Below are 21,728 nucleotides of genomic sequence, written 5' to 3'. Positions count from 1 at the left end.
GCTAATAAGTGATTACCTTCTGAAGTTTCCCAAGCAGATAGGCAAGCTTGTTTATCAAAAATATCTCTTAGATTTATGCCTGTGTTTGGAAACTGGGCTATAGAATTTCTAGTAATAGTGAACATAGACACTTCATATGTCAAACTAACCAACAAGATACTCATTTAGTAGTGAGTTGCTTATCTTCTCAAGGCAGTAATACTGTAAAGAGGCCTTAATGGGATGACTGAATTTGTTGAACTGATGGGTGGCAAAGGAATAGGACATTAAAAGTTCATTTGTTATTACCACTTTGTTTTAATAAATGCTGTTTTCTCCTTTAGATGCTTCTCCAGAAGCTGTTGGCACAATACTTGGGGTCAATACTGTAAATGGAGACCTAGGAAGCCCTTCTGATGAGGAGGACATGCCTGGGGGCCATCATGACAGCCCCGTTTGTTCTAATGGACCAGTTTCTGAGGACAGTGCTGCTGATGGGACGCCCAAGCATTCTCTCAGGACTAGCTCTACTCTGGAAATAGACACAGAGGAATTAACCTCTACTTCTTCAAGGACCTCACCTCCCCGAGGACGTCAGGATTCACTCAATGATTACTTAGATGCGATTGAACACAATGGCCATTCCAGGCCGGGCACGGCCACCTGCTCGGAGAGGTCCATGGGAGCCTCTCCAAAACTAAGGAGTAGTTTTCCCACTGACACAAGACTCAATGCAATGCTTCATATCGACTCAGATGAGGAAGACCACGAGTTCCAGCAAGACCTAGGATATCCATCTTCCTTGGAGGAGGAGGGAGGGCTAATAATGTTTGGCACGGCATCAAGAACTGATGATGTGAGCCTGACATCACAGACAAAGCCAGAAGACAACCCAGTGGAGGTGGAGGAAGCCCCCACAAATGAAGCCGCTTCCTTCGAGGATAAGCCAGAACATCTTCCAGAGCTGGCAGAGGCCTCCTTACCCCCAGGCCCAGTCCCAGATGAAAGCGAAAATGGCCCAGAGTCTCAACCAAGTGCTGACCAGGGCAGCACCGAATTGTGTGGCTCTCAGGAGGTGGATCAGCCCACGAGTGGGGCAGACACGGGGACTTCCGACACGTCAGGAGGAAGCCGCAGAGCCATCAGTGAGACTGAGTCCCTGGATCAGGGGTCTGAGCCTTCCCAGGTATCCTCTGAAACAGAGCCCAGTGACCCTGCCAGGACAGAGAGCGTGAGCGAGGCCAGCACGCGGCCGGAGGGCGAGAGCGACCTGGAAGGCGCCGACAGCTCCTGCAACGAGAGCGTTACCACACAGCTCTCCTCAGTGGACACGCGGTGCTCGTCTCTTGAGAGTGCACGCTTTCCCGAAACCCCGGCCTTTTCCTCTCAGGAGGAGGAAGATGGAGCCTGCGCAGCAGAACCCATCAGCAGTGGCCCCACCGAAGGGTCGCAGGATTCCATACACACTCCCAGTGCTTTACCTGTGGTGCAGGCGCCCAGTGGAGAGGAGGAAAGGCCAGGGGCAGACTTGGCCCCTCTACCTCACCAGGAGGAGGTGGGGGAGGTCTGGCAGCGGCGCGGGAGCCTAGAGGGAGCTGCTGCTGCCGAGAGCCAGCCCCAAGAAGAGGGTGATGCCGGGGATGCCCACCGGGCTTGTGAAGGGGCCACTGCCCAGGAGGAGGGCGCCACTGGAGGTAGGATGTACAAGTCGGTATGGCTCTTGGCTCAAGCATACCGCTTCAAGAGAAGCCTTGGGGTTTTGTCCCTCAATGTAAATTATACTGCAGGTCGCATGTTATCTGAATTCTTTTCTTCACCTTGGTCCTCAACAGTTAGCTTTTTTTTTTTTTAAACAGATCCTCTGTTTTTGAAATAAGAGGCCTGTCAAATGGTAGTCTTCAAATTTCAATAATGAATCTCCAGTGGGACCTGGGTTTGTAGATACAAAACCAAACAGGCTGACAGCTTTAACATCAGTGTAATGTGTAGAGGCTTTCAGGAACATCTTTTTTTTTTTTTTAAGATTTTATTTATTTATTTGACAGAGAGAGACACAGCGAGAGAGGGAACACAAGCTGGGTGAGTGGGAGAGGGAGAAGCAGGCTTCCCGCCGAGCAGGGAGCCCGATGCGGGGCTCGATCCCAGGACCCTGGGATCATGACCTGAGCCGAAGGCAGACGCTTAAGGACTGAGCCACCCAGGCTCCCCACTTTCATAACATCTTAAGTTACTCCTCTTTGTATAAAACCCTCAAAACAGAACTTAATATGTACTTTGCATCAATTGTAATATTTTTTACTTCTGCAGTACGAAAAATGTTAACTAAGTTAGGTGATGCATTCTGACACTTGAAGAATAAGCTGTTTTAGTATCTGGGGATGCAGATTTACACATAAAATTTGTATTATGTCTCAATGAACATGACCTGGTAGAATGTTTCCTTTGATGCATCAGAAAGTCTAAGGATAATTCACTGTGCCTAAATAGCTCAGACTCAGAAATGGGAATGATTTTCTTATTCTGTAATTTATTTTTCTACCTAAAGTATCCCCTTTTTCTCCTCCTCCTCTTTTCCTTTTATTTTTGTTTTTGTTTCCTTTATCATCTTGCGGCCATTATGTGGCCCTAAAACATTGGTGCATGACCAGGACCAGCCAGGAGAGGAGAAAGTGGGGGGGGGGGGATGGGTAGAGAGAGAGACATTTCTCTAGAAGACCCTCTTCTGATTGAGCATTCAGCTCTTGTTCTTTTCTTTTGTTTCTGGGTCCTCATATGGAAAAGGAGACTAAAGAGAGGAAAGAGACTAGCTCTAGGATTTATGTTGGGTATTGTTGTTGTTGTTTTGGTTTTGTTTTTGTTTTTCACAAAGACTGTTTTGACACTGAAGAGGAAAACACTACCCAAGTACCTTTTTCTCTTTAATCCTAGGTTCTCAGGCCAATGGCCACCAGCCATTGAGATCGCTGCCTTCGGTGCGCCAAGATGTTAGCCGCTACCAGAGGGTGGACGAGGCTCTTCCACCAAGTGAGCACCTGTTAGCTAAGGGGTCCGCCTTGCTCAGAGGGTGCAAGGATGACAGGCAGATCCTTTCCACGGGAACGAAAAGATGAGAGATGAGAGAAAGGGATCTCAGGGCTGCCCCTTGACAGAGCAGCTGCAGACTGGAAAGTGCTAAGCTGATGACTCCTTGTTGGCACTGTCCTGCTGAATGAGGAGGCAGCCAGGGTGGGGGGTGGGGTGGAGCAAATACTATAATATCCGTAGAGTCAATACTGTAATTGGGATACAGAACCAGATATTTGGGACAGTTGGGTTCATAATAGAAAATTTTAAAAATTATGCCTAACAGCAGCATGAATTTTCAGTTAGGAGACAAATTGGTACAGTCTCTTAGAAAAGCCTCACTCTATGTGATATACTTCTTTCTATTCACTTACAGCATTTTAAATCATTAAGTGCAGTGTTCTGATTTTTTCCTTGGGGATATGCAGAGAAGTGTTAATAATTTCAGAAATTGGTCTACCATTTATTTGGAGCATGATAATCATCTGAGGTTTTGAAAGATAGGTTATTTCTTTCACTTTCAAGAAACATGTAACACTTAAAGGGGGGATGGTTGAGGATGAGGGATTCTGGAAAAATAGTTGTGCAACCTGTATCCACAGGTCTGAGCGATACCCATGGCCAGTCATAATCTGGACATAATTTAAGCTCTGTTTAAATGTCCAGGATCCCTTAAAGCAGTATTGCTCTGTAAGAGCAAGCATTTTGATGAACAGTAACAAAGCTCAGTAAATACTACTTATGGGGGAACACATTGGAAAATACATCTTTCTGCATTATTGCTTTTTCTTCTTATTCACTCTCTCAACTCTCCCACCTTATAGGTGATCATAGCAAGAAGCTGATGCCCTTGGCCTTCTGTGTTTTAAAAATGGTGGGACATAGGAGTGCTTGGGTGGCTCAGTTGGTTAAGCATCTGCCTTGGGTTCAGGTCATGATCCTGGAGTCCTGGGATCGAACCCCGTGTCAGGTTCCCTGCTCAGCAGGGAATCTGCTTCTCCCTCTCCCTCTACCCTTTCCCCCTGATCATGCTCTATCTCTCTCTCAAATTAAAAAAATTTTTTTTAAATGGTGGGACATAAAGGTGGGGCTGTGGGACTAAGCATATGTAGGGCTGAAATGCTGAATGCTTAGTTTTGGTGAGTGTTAACAAAAAAGCTGAATAGTACTATGTACAATTGGTCAAAATATTGGCTTGATCCTTTGGAAATTCTTTTGTGTACAGTTCCTCCCCTTGTTCATGTATTTTGATGATTGAAGGTAGTTACTTATAGGAAATGTGTATTTTAAGCAACTTTAAAAAATAGACCAAGAGATTAATTAACCATTATGTCATCTTAAGCAGGTGGGGGAATAAAAAAATTCTTTATTGTTTACCCCTGGAGAAAAGATTAGAGACAGAAAAGAAAAATATCCCTGGGAGATACTTAGATATAATAGGAAAAAAATGAATTGGGAACATGAGGAGAGGATTCTGGAAGAGCTCTGTTTATATGTGTATGTGGATTAATAGTAATTCGAGTTTCAGAGGCATTGTGTCACATCAGAGTATGGGTAAATGGCCTCTTCCTGGCCACATGTAATTGCTCTGAATTTTACTGAAGCATGATTTTGTTTTCCGGATTGCATAATACAGACAAGTACTTTCCTGCTGAAACTGACCACTTTTTGTGATATTTCAATGCATTTGTTTAAACATTGATATTTTTATTACACAGAATATATTTTAGGATTTTAAAAAATAAACAATTGGTTTATTTTATTAAGTTGATATATCTAAAAGCAAAACAGCAATTTAATAGTATATTCAATTTAATGAGTAACTGAAGAGGAGGAAATTCTTTTTTTAAAAAATATTTTTTTTTTGAGAGAGAGAGAGAGTGGGGGGGGAGGGGCAGAGGGAAAGGGAGAGAAAGAAAGAATCCTCAAGTAGACTTCCCATTGAGTGTGGAACCCTATGCAGGGCTCCACGAGAGGCTCAATCCCAGGATCCTGAGATCATGACCTGAGTGGAAACCAAGAGCTGACCGCTTAAACTGACTGAGCCACCCAGGTGCCCCAAGAGGAGAAAAATTCTTAATCCCTTTTATGTAACTTGCAACTTACAAATTTGGGGATTTCTATTATCCAGGCTAGGTTACAGATTATGGTCTGAGCATGCCTGATTACTGTTCAGCTCTGTCCTCCCACTGTTTCAGCCCCTCCTATTCTCATGTGTGCCTCATCCTTTCAACACCTTACTTAATCACATGGCTGCCCTGCTAGTTGTCTGTCCCCAACCTAACCAGTTCTCTGCCTTCCTTTCCCAACTGGGCAACTCTGCTACCACCTCGGGCCACGCCTCTGACTTGGAGCTATGGCATTCCACATTCCACACTGCCTTGTGCCTCTGCCTTCATGCAGTGTCTCCAGGGAGGCCCGGCCACGGGGCATCCCGTTGGAGTGTACAGATTAGTCCATCCCTTGAATGACCTGGCTGGATTATTTTCAGGCTAAGAGTTGTACTTTTAACACTATGAATTATAATATTCAAGCTCGCATAATGCTTTATAGTTTACAGAGCATTTTTACATGCTTCATTCTTTATTCTTTGTTACATTTTTATGAGGTAGGTCAAGTGAGTAGAAATTGGCTAAAATGATTCTTTCATTTTATAGATGGAGAAACTGAAGCCCAGATAAATTAAGTAACTTGTTTACGATCCCATACTAGTAAAACTTGAGACAGAGTCTTAAACCTTCCTTCTCCTCTATCAGGTATTCTGATCTAAGATTAGAAGGGAAGGGACTGTTGTGTGGGTAGATGAATATAAATTCTGAAAGCTTACTTAGAAGCAGAGTAGTGGCTTGTGTGGTGGTGTGTTATCTATTAGGTGCAAGCATCACCTTAAATCAGACGCTTTAGGGGTTTCCCTGAAGCTTTATTCTATTGTAGTGTTTTGAGGTCAAACCTAGGAAGGCTCAAAAAGTGCTCAACTTTCTTCTCCTTCTTCTGGGTTAAGATTACTCAGCAGGACTCTTCCCCAGGGGCCCTGAAATAGAAGAAAAGTGGTTGTAGTGACAATATGAACATAGCCCAAACAGGTTTGCTCTGTTAAGCTTTTGTATCAGACTCAGGAGCACTTTTTCCTCCTTGTGTCGATCGCTATCCACAACCCTGTGGGGCAGGCTGCTGAAACATTGTACCTTGGGCTTTGATGCCCGCCCCTCATTCTTGATTCTTTCTTTTCTTTTCCTAATTATTATTGTTATTTGAGCTTATTTTCACCTTAATTGAAATTCGTGTGCTAACATATAGTGAAGAAACCACCCAGCAAACTTAGGCTTCTCTCTGAGGATTTACGAACTCAATTAAGGGGGTTCAGTGGTATCCCTTGCTATATCTTTTCCCTGTTACAGCTGATCATGTGGTGGGCTAAGCATCAGTGTTATAACTTAGTCTCTGAACATCTATTTGATCTCTTTTTATGCAAAGCAGTTTTCCTTGTTTGTTTGCTTCAGCATCTAATCTAGTTCCTCTTATCTCAGAATCAGGGACCTGTTCTTGGACTTAGTACAGAGATGACACAGTTGTAACGATGTCCTACCAATTGTTTTCAGAATCTTACTCTTGCTTTAGGCCACGGGCCCTGAGAAATGACCTTGTGAGCTATGTAACTCCAATCCCTGGCTGAGAGATGCTCTCATGATCCATACAACATAAGAACACTCCAGGTCTTAAGGGCAGCATGGCAGTATGGTGAGCCTTCCCTGGAAGTGGCTTCAATCTGAATCCACACTGAGCGCCTTCAGAATTTGCTTATCTTCTTCTGAGGTGATTGATGGCACTGGCAGCTGGAGGCAGGTCAGGGCTGAAGCCCCCTGGAACATCATCAGCATGACAGATATTGGTCATTTTTGCCTTAAGAGAAGCAAAAAAAGAACGGTCAGCTCAGCCCCTTCTGAAAAACTATTTTATTTTTCTTACTGGGTCCAGTATAATTGTGACTTAATCCCTTGCTGCACTGGGGACAGTAAGGAACTGTTGAGTGTTTTTCCCCCAAAAGTGTAGGAATAGGATTAGACTCACGATGAACCATCTAGATTATTGGACTCTTGTAGGATCCCAGGATTATTGCCACGTTGTTAGGACTAGCGTACTACTTAGGTGGCAGGTTCAAATGGGCAGGTCTGGAAAAACACAGGAGAATGTTTATCATTTTTTTGGTTGTGCACTTTCATTATTAAAGCATCCTTTGAAATGAAGGTTTAAAGTAAGGCAGTGAATCTGAAAGGTGTAATTAATCTAACTTTCTAGTATGTATAAGGCTAGGGGCTCTTATTTTCTAGAGCTTAAAAGTGAATTTTTATTTATTTATTTTTGAAAAAAGTTTATCTGTTCATTTGACAGAGAGAGAGAGATAGTGAAAGCAGGACCACAAGCAGGGGGAGTGGGAGAGGGAGAAGCAGGCTTCCCACTGAGCAGGGAGCCCGATGCGGGGCTCGATCCCAGGACCCTGGGATCATGACCTGAGCCGAAGGCAGACGCTTAATGACTGAGCCACCCAGGCGCCCCTAAAAGTGAATTTTAAGAGAAGAATTCATACTTTTAATCTAAAAAGCTACTTTCTTTAAAAATTGACTATTAAGGTCCACCATAGGCAGCTGTTTGAGATTTTTTTAAACTTTGTATTTAACTATAATATACATACAGAGAAGAGCACATTCCGCCTGCGAAATACTCCCAAACTGAGCATGCATGTGCACTGGTGCCCCGTCACTCTTTGCGTCTGTTGTGATCACTAACCCGCCCTCCCGAAGGGGAAGTAGACCTACTATGCTGCCTCCCAAAATCATAGATAAGTTAACTTACTTCTGTACTTGTACAAATGCTATACACCTCCTTGAGTGTTAGAATAAGGAAAAACTAATCTTTTAAACACTGCTGTCCCGCATCTACCACAAAAGCTTAATTTTTTCCTTAGAATACCTTCAGTTCATTATAACTTTATCATCTCACCATGTGGCGAAGACACCATGGTTCTTATAATTTCTTATAGTGGCTTATACATTTACTTCCCGAAGTTCATGTTCCTCATCCTTCTAAACCCAGTTATAACTAACTCAAGTCCCACTCGTGATCCTCTCGTCCCCTTGGTTCATGTGGCTCATGCTTCCCCTGAAGTGCCATCCTTTATGTCCAGTTTTTGATCTTCTTCCCAGTCTCCACACTCTCCCAGATGTGTTCACGGCTTCATTTCATCGCCAGCTGGACAGTCCAGCGCAGACCAAGGTCTGGTGTGAAAGGACTGGGAAAGATGCCTGAGGGGATGACGAGGGATCACAGGGACGACTCCTGTTCCCACAAATGCTGATTTTAAAAGTTGGAAGTGTCCAAGACCTTCCCTGCTCTGCCTCCCTCCGGTGCCCTGGCGAGGGATTAATGCTGTGACAGTGGCCTGGGCGAACTTTTACACACTTTGCAACTCTAATTTCCCCCTTATTGTCCAGCTATTCAAAGGGGGCTGTTCTATTTGAGTCTCGGGATATCTCCCAGTCCACTTGCTCCTGGATTTCAGTTCGGAGTCTTTAGGATGAAGTTTAGTTTCTTGTGAGCCTCTACGTCGTGACCTCTGAGAAATCTAGCATTAGCTCCATGGCTTTATCTAGTAAATTAGCTGCTTTAAGTTCTTACAAATTTATGTCAGTGTCCCTCACATTTTAGTGTGTCTAGGAGTCACTTGGGAAGGTTGTCAAAAATGTAGATGACTGAGTCCTAACTTCAGATAGTCTGATTTTGCAGATCTAAGGTGTGTCCTGGGAATCTGCATTTTTATTGATCCTCAAAGTGATTCTGATACCTACAGCCGGAGTCCCACATTTTGAGAAGCGTTTCTGTAGATACCAGTTCTCAAACCTTGTTATTGCCATGAAGCTCTTTATGCAAATAAAATCTCGTGTGGAACACCAGTAGGCACAAGAGGTAACACTGGGGCTGTGGTGGCCAGCACGGAGTTGGCAGATGGTTCTCAGGACCTCAAAGCCCCTGGCTCTATACGGCTAAATTAATTAGAGTTTAGTTTGCAAATTCTGGCCTAGACATAAGATGTTGATAGGTTCTTACTAAACCTAATGTAGAAAAATGGGTGTCATTTTGAAGATTCTTATAATTTTAGAATTGAAAGGGATCTTGGCAAGGTATAATACTGTCCTCTCATTTTTCAGGTGAAGAAACTGTGATTCAGAGGTATAGTGATTTATTGAAGGTCATGGAGCAAAGGTGTGACAAAGCCATGGCCAGAAGCCCCAGGCCTTCTACTTCCCAATTTGGTGCACTGCATATACATATGCACCCCAATACATTGTTCTCAGACTCATTTGCACACTGATTATACACCCCACTTTACAATGTGGCAAGACAAGGAAGTAAATGCCAAGTTCCCAGTCTTCTAATCCTGCCTGTCTGATTTTATCCTGGTCTCTGAAAGAAAACTTTGATGCTGGGCAATGAGTTCTCATATGCTTACTTGTACCAAGAATAAACCAGGCCCAATATAAAAATTTATAAGCAACCATACCCACCTCTCTCCACCCTGCAAAGAAACTTTGATAGATACAATAGAGAGCTAATCTTCCTATAGGCACCTCTACTGTCTTTGTCTGCATGGAAGGGTATTGACCACTTGGGTAAGAGTCAACAACAGAACAGCCTTTCTCAATCTGATGATAAGCATCCACTTGAAATCAGCAAGACAGCATTTCTCTTTATGGGATCTTAAGTAACAGCCTCAATTTAAAGATATGACATTTGATAGGGATAGTCTTAATGTGCCTCCAATGTCCCACGTTCTTTGAAAGCAAATTTTCGGACCTCATTTTCTTGTTCTTCTCATGGCACACAGAGGTGTCTTTGTTGAAATACATTAAGGTTATTCCTGGACTTTGTGGAAAGCGAACACAAGAATCTCTTTGTTATGATTTTATGTTATTGAAATTATTTGTTCATTCATTTCATGCTATGTGCAAAGTGTAGTGGTAAATATATGCGGAGATTCCCCACTCTCCCTCCTCCCCCATTTTCTTACCCATATGGCCCTTATAGAGACCACATTCTGTGGGGTAAATTCCTATGTAGTTTGTTCAAGGAAAAAGTTCTATCTTTGAAGATATTTTTTTTACTTTCTTTTGTCAGAAAATGGAAAGTATGCCACAATGTGTTTTCTTTTCTGCCTTAACTGCCAGAAAACTTAGAGCCAAATTTGAGTTATAAGCTTATCTTGGAAGCTTGGCAGCACCTCTCTTTCTACTTTCTTTAGTTGGCTTCAGTTCTGTTTTTATCCCTAATTGACCTATTCTACGTTTTTAAAATTGGAAGCTACTGTAAACATTTTTGGGGAAAGAAATGGCCATTTGTTTTCTTGTGCATTTGAGTTGCATATGCTATGTGCTTGAATTATCCTGGCTCTAATGAGATGGAATAATTGGTTCTCAAAATCTTTGAGGTGGGAAAGTATGCAAAGAGCAGAGCAGAACAATGGAATAGATCAAAGGGTTTTGGAAAATGGTTTCTGAAAAGGCTCTAATGTAGTTCCTATTTGTCAGCTTATGGCAGGCTGATCACGAGGTCTTTTGGAAATGTCTCATTGATGGGATTGCAACTGTGTCCAAAGAATTCAGGTTTGGCAGGCTGGTTCATTGTAAGTCTGTGTTACCTTGGAGCCTGAGTGACACTGAGTTGTTTTTTGTCTGTGTGGTGCTTTTTCTCAGCCCAATTTTTCTTTCTCTTGCCATTTGTCATCAATTACCATGTGCTAGGGTCAACAAAAACAGATCTTTCCACCCCCCCACTGAGGCAGCCCTCAGTAATCAGCTGCTGCTGGCTGGGGTCTACCATTCAGGTCTTTCCAACCCTGAGAACTTTGTTAGAATACTTGATCTATTCACCTCCAGAGTAAATGCCATAGGGGATCAGGAGCAAACATGCCGTCCTCCTAGTCTCCAGGGTTAGACCCATGGTGTCTGTTGATAAGCTATGTGATGACATGGGTAGTTTTGAAATAATTGAGCTGCTAAGGAGAAAGGTGCTTATTAATTTCAAAAAATATTTTACACAGAAATAGAGATGTATAAAAACTTTGCTGGTTAAAGAATAGATTTCTGCTGTTTTATTTTTTAAAGATTTATTTATTAGAGAGAGAGAGTGGGGGTGGGAAGGGGCAGAGGGAGAGGGAGAGAGAGAATCCCAAGCAGGCTCCACACCCAGCATGGAGCCAGATGCAGGACTTGATCCCACGACCCTGAGATCATGACCTGAGTTGAAATCAAGAGCTGGATGTTTAACTGGCTGAGCCACCCAGGCATCCTTCTGCTGTTTTTGTATATTATGTATAAATTGCACTTCCCAACTACAGTTAGTTTCAAAATTTTGCCTTTTGAAAAGATCAGCTCGTGCTTTGTGTATTTTGATGGGAGAATGGCCCTTTAGAGAGCCACAGAGGAGGTCGGTCTGGCTCTGAAGATCACTGTGCTTTCTGTTTCTACTGAACATGCACTTATATATTTGTTTACAAAGGTGAACAGACTTAATGAGATTGCTTAAACATAAAATTAAATAATATTTTAAAACGTTGTATTTATTTGAGCTTGAAGGCAAGTAATTACCCTTGTTCTGAAAATGTATTCATCTTTGGGAAAGTGCAAATGGAAGTTTGTAGATAATGATAGTATTTGATGACTGGGCTAGCTTTATTTTCTTCTGAAGACTACATTTACCAGAATTGTATTTTTTTTTTAAAGATTTTATTTATTTATTTGAGAGAGAGAATGAGAGAGAGAGAGAGAGAGAGCATGAGACGGGGAGGGTCAGAGGGAGAAGCAGACTCCCTGCCGAGCAGGGAGCCAGAGGTGGGACTCGATCCCGGGACTCCAGGATCATGACCTGAGCCGAAGGCAGTCGCTTAACCAACTGAGCCACCCAGGCGCCCCTACATTTACCAGAATTGTATGTAAATATGCACTTGGAAGCTTCCAGCTATACTTTCATTCAAGCTGGAAAAAAAGAGAGAGAGAGAAATCAATTTTTGGTGACAACAATCATTGACACCAATTTCAATGCAAATATCCAAAGTCTTATGATACCAACAACTTGTATTTATAAAACACTGGCACTCATATATGAAGATGGGCATTGTGGACAGATCTGGAAGGATTCTCTACATTCAGAGATTCTTTAAAGCAGGGGTATTACACGCACAGGGTATGTTTACTAACGGATCACAGCAGATCCTGAAGTGGACTGAAGGAGGTGCCTGATGACGCAGTGAGATATATGTGATTAGCCCCAATTTCTAGCATGTCAGGGAAAACCCATGCTGAAGTTAATGAACCACATTAATGGCCTCTGCTCTTCCTCTAACCTTTCTCGGTACGTTCCTACTGTGAAGACTGGGAGGCACGCATTGACAGCCATGGCAGGATCTTCTACGTGGATCACGTCAACAGAACCACCACGTGGCAGCGGCCAACAGCGCCCCCGGCCCCCCAGGTGCTGCAGAGGTCCAACTCCATACAGCAAATGGAGCAGCTGAACCGGAGGTGAGGACGGGCATTTTCACTATGACTGTAGTGTGGTTGGGCTTATTTTTATGTGGGCCACAGTAGAAAACATGGATGTCTCTCTTTCATCTTTGGGTGACCTGTCATTAACATGTAGCTGGTACCTCTTGATTTATAGACTTCAGTAAACTTCTCTTGGTTAAAAAAATAATAACCACAGGCATACACTGCTTGTTTGGAAACTAGAGAGGAAATAAGTAATGATGACCCCTTTCGCCAACCCAAGGCATTGATTTTTAGTAAAACAGAGCATATACATATATGATATGAATCAAATACCTTTCTAAATATCTAGAATCTCCATTCATCATGCATCTTTATTATCAACTTAAGCTTTTTAAATGTCATTCTTTTTTGAAAATGAATGGCTATGAAATAAAAAGTTCTTTTCTTTAACAATATAAGAATTTAATTTTCTTTGGTTAAAGGCTGCAGTTTTTTTTTTTAAGTTTTATTACTTTGTTAGGAAAATGTTCCACAAACAACAGACAGAAGAAATTCAATGCATTGTAATTTATTTAAACAACAGATGGCCCAGAATGTCAGGGAATTGAGCGGGGGGGTTGGGGGCAGAAACTTTGGTTGAGGCTGAGAAGATGGTGAAAATTTCTGGGCTCTGGGGGAATGGTTGAGTCCCTCATTTTGGAGGCTGCTGTGTTGTAATGCTAGGCTCCTGATTTTAGATACCAGAGTATCCGCAGAACCATGACTAACGAGAGGCCTGAGGAAAATACCAACGCTATCGATGGGGCAGGGGAGGAAGCGGACTTTCACCAAGCCAGTGCAGGTAAGAGTCTATAGGTTGGTTTGGTTTGTAATCTCAGAAAAGTAGAAAACAAATAATAAGGATTTCCAAGAAATGAGGTTTTTCTTTTAGTGAACTTTTGATCTTCAATAAGATCTGGTAATCCAATGCAAATAGTAGAATTCACCAGAGACCTCTTCTAATCCTCGACTTTTTACTAGTAGTAAGAGAAGAATCACAAAACAAAATAGAATATAAATGACTTTTTAATCTCTGGATGTGTGGGATAGAGGAAAATGATTGAATCTGATCACTTAAAACGTCTAAGGATGCATTAAAATGTTAATAGTGGCTAGAGATACTCAATTCCATTTTAGTCAAGTTTTATCTATGAATTTACATCAAAGCAAAGAGGGTTTGGAGGATTAAAATAATAGTAAATGATATAAGTATTCTTTGGTTCTTTTAAAACATAGATGGAAGTGAATAAATATGTTTCCACTAAATCTAGATGGTCTGCCCCATCTAGATTTCCGACGGGAGAACGTCCTGCCCCACTCTACCTCTAGATCCAGGCTCACATTGCTGTTACAGTCTCCCCCTGTGAAGTTCCTCATCAGCCCAGAGTTCTTCACCGTGCTGCATTCTAACCCTGTGAGTATCAAATCTGAGAGTTTGTGATGGAAAAAGCAATAGGCCAAATAAATTATCCTCGTTTACATAGTAATTGTAAGAATGACAAGAGCTGTTTACTGAGCACTAAGTGTGTCCCAAGGTCTGTGTTAAGCACTATATATGTTTTAACCCCTTTGGTCCCAATACACCTATGAGTCAGATAAAATTTCCATTTTTCCAGACAAAGAAACTGAAGCATAGAAAAGTTAAATAACGTTCCTAAGAAACAGTCTTCCAGTGATGGAATGACCAAATCATGGGAATAAGAGCTGTGGCGTAGGAAATATAGCCAGTGGTATTGTAATAACATTGTATGGTGACAGACGGTAGCTACGCTTGTGGTGAGCACAGCATAAAGTAGAGAGTTGTCAAATCCCTATGTGGTACACCTGAAACTAATGTAATGTGGCATGTCAATCCTATATATAAAAAAAAAAACGCAAAACAAACAAACAAAAAAAACCATTCCTAAAGTTATACCCCTACTAAGTGGCATCATTGGGGTTAAAATCCCAGAGATACTAACCATAGAGACTAAGCTCTTAATGACCACTTTATTTCACCTGCAAAAAGGTAACTAAATATCTGAGCGTCGACAGCAGGCAGTGGTCAGATCAGTCTTTGAGATTGTGGCACATGCTTTCTGAAAGAGAAAATATAAACTGTATACATTGCTGGAATCTGAAAAATAAATCAATAAATAGAGGCATATTTTAAAGGTCTATGAAGTAGAGCTGTCTGGGTAATTACTGCAGAAGTACTGGAGTAGTGAGGTCAGTAGTACCTTCTTTTTGAGCCAGGTCATAGTTTCTGAATACTGGACTTATTGCTAATAAGTGGACAGGATTGCTAGGACAGCCCTTTGGCATGGCTGGTGGGTCAAGGGCACAGGACACCCTGAAAGTCAAGTTTGAGCCTGGGAAGGTAGGGAGAAGCCAGGGTACGTGAACCTAGACTCATATAGGGGACAATTTTAAGAGACGGTAAGGCTTTTATACAAGGAAGAGTGGGCTAACATTTGCAGTTGTCACATTTACTGTTGTAAAACAGTATCATTCTGTGGTGGGAAGAACTTTAGGCTTGAAGTCAGATAGCTCAGGTTTTCCTTTGCTTATCTCTTTGTCCCTTTGTTCATGCATTCATTCAACCAGGATTTATTAAATGCCTGTGATTTGCCTGGTACAGTCTAGACTGGGGATAGAATGGTCAACAAGACAGAGCAGATTAGAGTAACAAACTAGTGAACCAGAAAAGGTAATTCAAATGGTGCGGTATGGCATGAGGTACCATACACGGGGCGAGGGGGTACTCGAGGATGAGCTCCTGGAGGCACTGCTTTAGATTGGGTGGACAGGAAGACCTCTTTGGGGGAGCCACATTTAAGCTGTTTGTAAAATGTCAAGAAGCCAGTAGGGTAAAGGTCTGGAAGCAGAACCTTCCTTGCCAAGGAAAAGCAAAGGCTCTAAGGCTTGAATGAGTCTGATGTGGTATATAATAAGGGCAGAGAGGTGAGCAGGACTTCAGAAAGTCGGGCTGGTATGATCTGGCAAAGAGTTTGGGCTTTATTCTAAATGGATTTATTCTAAAGGGATTTCCTGTAGGGGTGTAATGTCAGTGTTTACAAGTTCCTTCTAGCTGCTTTGCTGAGAACGGGTTTTAGAGGGCAAGACTGGCATCAGGGAAACAAGTGAAAAGGTCCTGTGATGAGACATAGAAGGAACTGGGACTAGTGCCGTAGCAGTAGAGATAGTGCAAGTGGATGAATATGGGACGTGTTTTGGAGGAAGAGCAGACATTCTTGTTAATACTTCAGTAGGTGGGGACAAGAGAAAAGAAGGGCTTCCAGAAAGAGCAGTTGATTGGATAGTAGTGTTCAAGGGTTTGCTGGTAAATGTTCAACAACAGCTCTGGGAAAGTTGTGTGTGTGTGTGTGTGTGTATCTTACAAATTTTATTGAGTGAAGGATGTATAGCACACAATTTACAAATAATAATAAAATATACACAGAATGCTTTTGTTGCTTTTTGCTGAAGTCTTGTATCAGTAGCCAACCTACAGTTGTTTACAGACGAGTGTAGTTCCAACATGAATGTTTTCATCTACTTTAACCATTAAGACAACAGTGAAGCAGGGGAGACACAAGTTGGAGCTTCACACTCCTGGGTTAGTGAGGTCAGTAGTACCTTCTTTTTGAGCCAGGTCATAGTTTCTGAATACTGGACTTAAATATCTTCGTGTGTGTGTGTGTGTGTGTGCACGTGTGCGCGTGGATAAGCTCGCGTGCATGCAGTGTAACAGCACAGTGTGAAGTTTAATCTGTATTATTAGCATTTTATTTTCTCCATCAGTTTCTTAAGTCTAGACCTTACATCTAGAAAAAAGCAACAGACTTTTTTGTAAAGGCCCAGAAAGTATTTTCAGGTTCTGGGCCAAGGACAACATGTAAACAAATGGACGTGGCTCTATCTCAAAAAACTTTGCAGACACAGGCAGCCAGCCCACGGGTCCATAGCTTGCCCACACCTATCCTAGACAGCCCACGAAATAATATCAAGGCCTGGTTTGCATTTACTGGTTTCTGTAATGTTAATACTCCCAGCTATAGCTAGTTTTAAGCTGCCAGTATGACCTCACCAACCAGCTTGCCAGTGCAGGCTGCCTTCTTGGGTACAACTTCCTCATCACTACATTGTTTCAAGTAGACGCTGGATTCACAGTTGTTGGGTTGTGGTAAAAGGCTGTAGCTTTTAAACTTGGTCAAGGTCTATAAATAAATGCATATTCTTGATTCCCAGATCTTAGAGACCCTGGTCCATTAGGTCTAGAGCAGTCCCCAAGCATCTGTTTGTTTGTTTGGTTGGTTCCTTAAGTGATTCTGATGCAATTGGCCTATGACCTGTAACTTTGGAATTCCTAGAATAAAGAGATGTTGCGTTAAATGACCTCACTGCTTTTGTCACAACAGTAATGCATCTGGACTTTGGACAAATAACAGATTTTAACAGTGTGAAAATACTCAGCAGCTTAAAGGTTTTTTGTTTCTTTTGTCTTCATGTTTTCATTGTTTTTCCCTTTTCTTGGGCATGATTTCAAAACATCTTTTGCTGGGAAGCCAATCTTGATTTTAAAGTATTCTCTCTAAAGCATTTTAATTTTTTTTTTCCTACCTGAACTGTCTTCATTACCGGCCACAAAGATGATCCATGCTGTGCATCTATGCATTTGTGTAAATTTAAATTCTGTTGGGTTTAGGAAGTCTTATTTCCCTGACTTATCTATGGCAGAAATTAAAGTAGCTGGATTGATCTTGCTAATAATCTCAGGGTATGAATTTATGGGAATAAGTTGCACAGTTTTTTTTTTTTTTGCAGAGGGTATTACTTGATGGACTCTTTTTTTCCCCTAAATTATGTAACAAATGTTATGAAGCAAACTTTTATTTGGTTTCCTAATCTTAGGATTTATTATCTAGTCTTTTTTTTGCTTGAATTGTTTATTATCCATAACTGTTTCAGTAGACTCCCTGTTTATATTATTGAAAATGTTCAACATACAAAAGGAGTATATTAATTTAAAAGCTTTCCTAATTCTATCTTTTTATGGTTTGAAGATAATCAGTTTATGTTAAAAGAGTCATAAAAAATAGATTTCATGTAATAGTAACTTAATAATTTTTATTGAAAATAATGAAATTAAGTAGATATATGGTTGTAATAGCTCTAAAGGAAAACTTGAAAGACAAAATATTGTTTTTTGTATTTTTTTTTTCATTTTTTTGCATCGTGTTTGCTTTAAGATGTATACTACTGCCCTCTGCTGGTATGATCAGATTTCTTCCAAAATTGCATTCATAAACGAATTCTGAAAACTCAAGATTTAATTATTAGTGTCATGTCTTTTATAGTTGGTGTGACTGTGTTTGTCAATTAATGTAATACATAAATATGTCTCCTAATATGTAACTGAATAATGTTTCCAACATACATGCCCAAAATTATTATTCTGGCTTTTATTAAGCTGTAGAAATACATTAATTCTACCATTAAACTCCTTGGTACTTAATGGGGAAAATATTATTCAAAAATACAAAAATATATTCTTACAACTATTGCAAAATAGATGAATTGATAGTTTACAATTAGTTTTGCTAATAAGTTAAATTTTCCCTCCATTTTACTCTTTAGCTAGATGAAAATAATGTAAAATCCCTTACGATTAAAAATACAGACTGTGTAAGACAGGCTATTTTCATATCCCTGCATACATCTTATGGAAGCAATGTTACTTGATTTTGTTCATAATAAATTTTGTTTTGTGAATAAGGTATATGAATGACCAGATCTGATCCCTTGTGAACGTGAGAGACATTCACTGTAGATGAGTGATTATAGTTTCCAAGTGTGGATTCAGAATACCTATTCTTTTTATTTTGTTTTGTTTTTAAAGATTTATTTATTATTTGAAAGAGGGAGAGAGAGAGAGAAAGCACACATCTGTGAGCACGGGGGAGGGGGAGAGGGAGACAAGCAGACTCCCTGCTGAGCGGGGGTGGGGAGAACTCCATCCCATGACCCTGAGATCAAGACCTGAGCCAAAACCAAGAGTCAGATGCTTAACTGACTGAGCCCCCAGGCACCCCTCAGTATACCTATTCCTGATGAAGGATTTATGAAATATGAAAGATTTTATTTAGCTTTGATGTACTTACCTATGTTATTGAAAAGAACAAATTAGATGAAATCAAGACTGGGCCAGGTAATCCCGGACATATGGTCACTATAACAAGAAGGAAAGAAAGAAAGAAAGAAAGGGAGGGAGAGAGGGAGGGAGGGAAGGAAGGAAGGAAGGAAGAAAGGAAGGAAGGAAGGAAGAAAGGAAGGAAGGAAGGAAGGAAGAAAGGAAGGAAGGGAGAGAGAGGGAGAGAGAGAGAGAGAGAGAAAGAAAGAAAGAAGGAAGGAAGAAGGAAGGAAGGAAGGAAGGAAGAAAAGAAAGAAAGAAAGAAAGGAGGGAAGGAAGGAAGAAAAAGAAAATGAGTGAGAAAGAAAGAAGAAAAGAAAGGAAGATGCCAGGAAAAAGAAAAAAGGATTATTATTTGCACTGTGGTTGATTGATAAGAAATGAATATTTACATAATGTTCTTATTCTGCTGCCAAATGGCAATAACATTCCCCTCAACTCCTCTCAATATTTTTCATTTCTAACACCTCAAAGCATTCAACCAAACAAAACACATTAAGCTCAAACGAATGTTATTTTAACAGAATTCCACTAAAGAAGTTCAGTTGATCATTCACTCAACCGTGAGGTTCTTGCATGGAAAACAGGAAACAACCGAGGATAAGGTTAGGAAAGGAGTTTTGGAGTAGAGAAGCAGTAACTAAAGGGGACCTTTTAAATCACGGGAGAGACCATTTAACGGCGTTCCATCTAATGTAACAGTTCCCAGCTCTCCCAGTACCGCTGGTGACTCCAAATGCAGCCGCTTCCCAGACGAGATCATTCTGTGCATTACCATGAGACTCATCGTGGGATGAAATAGGGCCTGTTTGTTCTTTCCTAATCTACTTTGGCTTCAGGTAGAAAGTCACATCCGTTTACCGCATCTTTTTCTCTAAGACCAAAACAAAACAACAACCCAAACGCCGAAAAGACTCTCACCGGGTGAGAACTACAGAACCGCCAAGGGAGAACGAAATGCCCCTTTTCTCTTCTCCCACAGCTTTGTCGGTATCTGCTTCCCAGAAGATGAAGCTCTTGTAGTCGAATCCTACCTGTTGAGTGTTTCTCGAGTGCTGGGATCCCTCTCATTCTTTGCTCTGCGAGTTCTCTCTGTGTTTCAGTATTTTCACTGCTGCTGTGCCCTTTGATTTCCAAACTCTGCTTTCTGCCTCCAGGGAAACTCTTCCTCCCACCTTTCCCTATAATGTTCCTTCCCATCCTTTTGAATGATGGACGTCTGCTCATCTCTGTATCCTCGGGGCTTAGCACAGGGCTTAGGACATAATTAATGAAAGGTTATGAAAACCTTCTTTAGTTAATAGTAAGTGGGATGCTGGCCCATGATCTTCAAAGACCTAAAAAGTAGAAAACAATTTTACTGCTATCATTCATCTGTTAAAACATAGGTATGGTAGGTATAATCCCTCATATATTCCTTTACTTACTTCTACTCTGTATTTTTATAGTGATTTTTACCTCTTCAAAGCAGTTTTACATCCTTTGTTTCATTGGGCTTGACTCTCACGTGCCTATGAAGAAAGCAGGGCAGTTACTATTATTCCACTTTACAGTTGAGCAAAGATTTAATCTCTGAGGCAGAGATTAAATGATTTTCTTTGTCCATGAGTGACAGGGCTATGACTAGAAAGGTTCCATATGAACTGGAGTATAAATATTCTTTCTGAAATACATGTATATATTTATATTTATATATACATGCACACATATATAGTTACATATATAAATATATATTCAAAAATAGTATATATTTAAAAACAAAAATAGAATAAACTTATGTATATAAACATATATAAACATACATATGTGTATAAATGTCACAAAACTATATATATATAATTGCCTTATAAAAATCTAGCAGTCTGAAGGGATGTTTCCATTTGCCATAAGGGTTTTATATGGACACTTACCGTCTTGTGCATGTTGGTCAGACTTGAAAAAGCTATGGTTCCAAAGATCGTTTGCTAGTTACTGATAAGAAATCTTTCTTGCACTTACTTTACTTTGGTAGATGCTTTTTTCACAGATCACTCGAACTTGGCACTACGTTACATGTCTTACCGAGAGGAGAGGAGGAAAATGAAAGGACGTAATTAATTATAAGACTGGCCTTAAGACTCCTGAACGTAAAGAGCTGTGCAACCCCAGAGAATTACTTCACGGCTGGGGCTGGGACAGGTTCCTTCACCTAATTACTACTTCTTGCCCTAATGAAATTCTCCTTCTTCTCTTTAGCTGAAAGAGGAGCATTTCTGGTGCTCCAGATAAAGAATCAGGATGTGGCCTATTTACTTAGATTAATGGGGGAAGGAAGAAATCAGGGGGGCCAAGAGATATACCTACTTAGAACAACAGTTAATATAATGATTTAACTGACAGAATTATCCCACAATAACATGTCCCTAAGAGACTGATTAGGGAGTATGACTTGAAAGCTCATTGCCACTGCCACTCGACCTAGTGTGGTCTCAGGCCTCTAAGCTTGCAATGGCTTCTTTGAAAATACATAAGCAGCACGGAGCCAAATGCAAAAAACAGATGCCTTGCTGATTGTGCATAAAACACCAAGGCAGGGTCAGCCACAGGCTAAACTGTTAGTTAGCTAACGTTCGTCTCTGACAACCTGCAACTTCTTTTATTGGTCTCCTTCTCTGTTTTCATGGTATCACTTTCTTACTCTCTCGTGCTAATTGCCTGGAGCCCCTGTGTAGGCTCGCCTGCTTTGGGAGTTCACGGTGCTCTGAATTTCACCATTTCTCGCAACCAGCAAAACTTCCTCTCATTTAGACTGTCAGGTTGAAATACAACCTCAAAGTATTTTATTCTCAGGTGTACTAAGGAATTAGTGCACTAGTATTTGAGGATAGTTCAGTGTGGTCTGCCTTCCTTCCTTCCTTCCTTCCTTCCTTCCTTCCTTCCTTCCTTCCTTCCTTCCT

General features: G+C 41.1%; 1 protein-coding gene across 1 annotated transcript in view; it reads left to right on the top strand.

The window, feature by feature from the left end:
- HECW2 (HECT, C2 and WW domain containing E3 ubiquitin protein ligase 2) overlaps nt 1–21,728 on the top strand; it is a 225,631-nt gene that overhangs the window by 108,272 nt on the left and 95,631 nt on the right. Inside the window, exons 8-12 of the mRNA XM_021702919.2 lie at nt 324–1,673; nt 2,908–3,003; nt 12,464–12,614; nt 13,319–13,422; nt 13,910–14,034. Of these exons, the coding sequence (XP_021558594.1) occupies nt 324–1,673; nt 2,908–3,003; nt 12,464–12,614; nt 13,319–13,422; nt 13,910–14,034 (1,826 nt within the window). The remainder of the gene's footprint in view (nt 1–323; nt 1,674–2,907; nt 3,004–12,463; nt 12,615–13,318; nt 13,423–13,909; nt 14,035–21,728) is intronic.

The sequence above is a fragment of the Neomonachus schauinslandi genome, chromosome 3, assembly GCF_002201575.2.
Source record: "Neomonachus schauinslandi chromosome 3, ASM220157v2, whole genome shotgun sequence".
Classification (NCBI taxonomy): domain Eukaryota; kingdom Metazoa; phylum Chordata; class Mammalia; order Carnivora; family Phocidae; genus Neomonachus; species Neomonachus schauinslandi.
The sequence above is the reverse complement of the archived record's forward strand: the minus strand, read 5'-3'. Positions and strand labels throughout refer to the sequence as shown.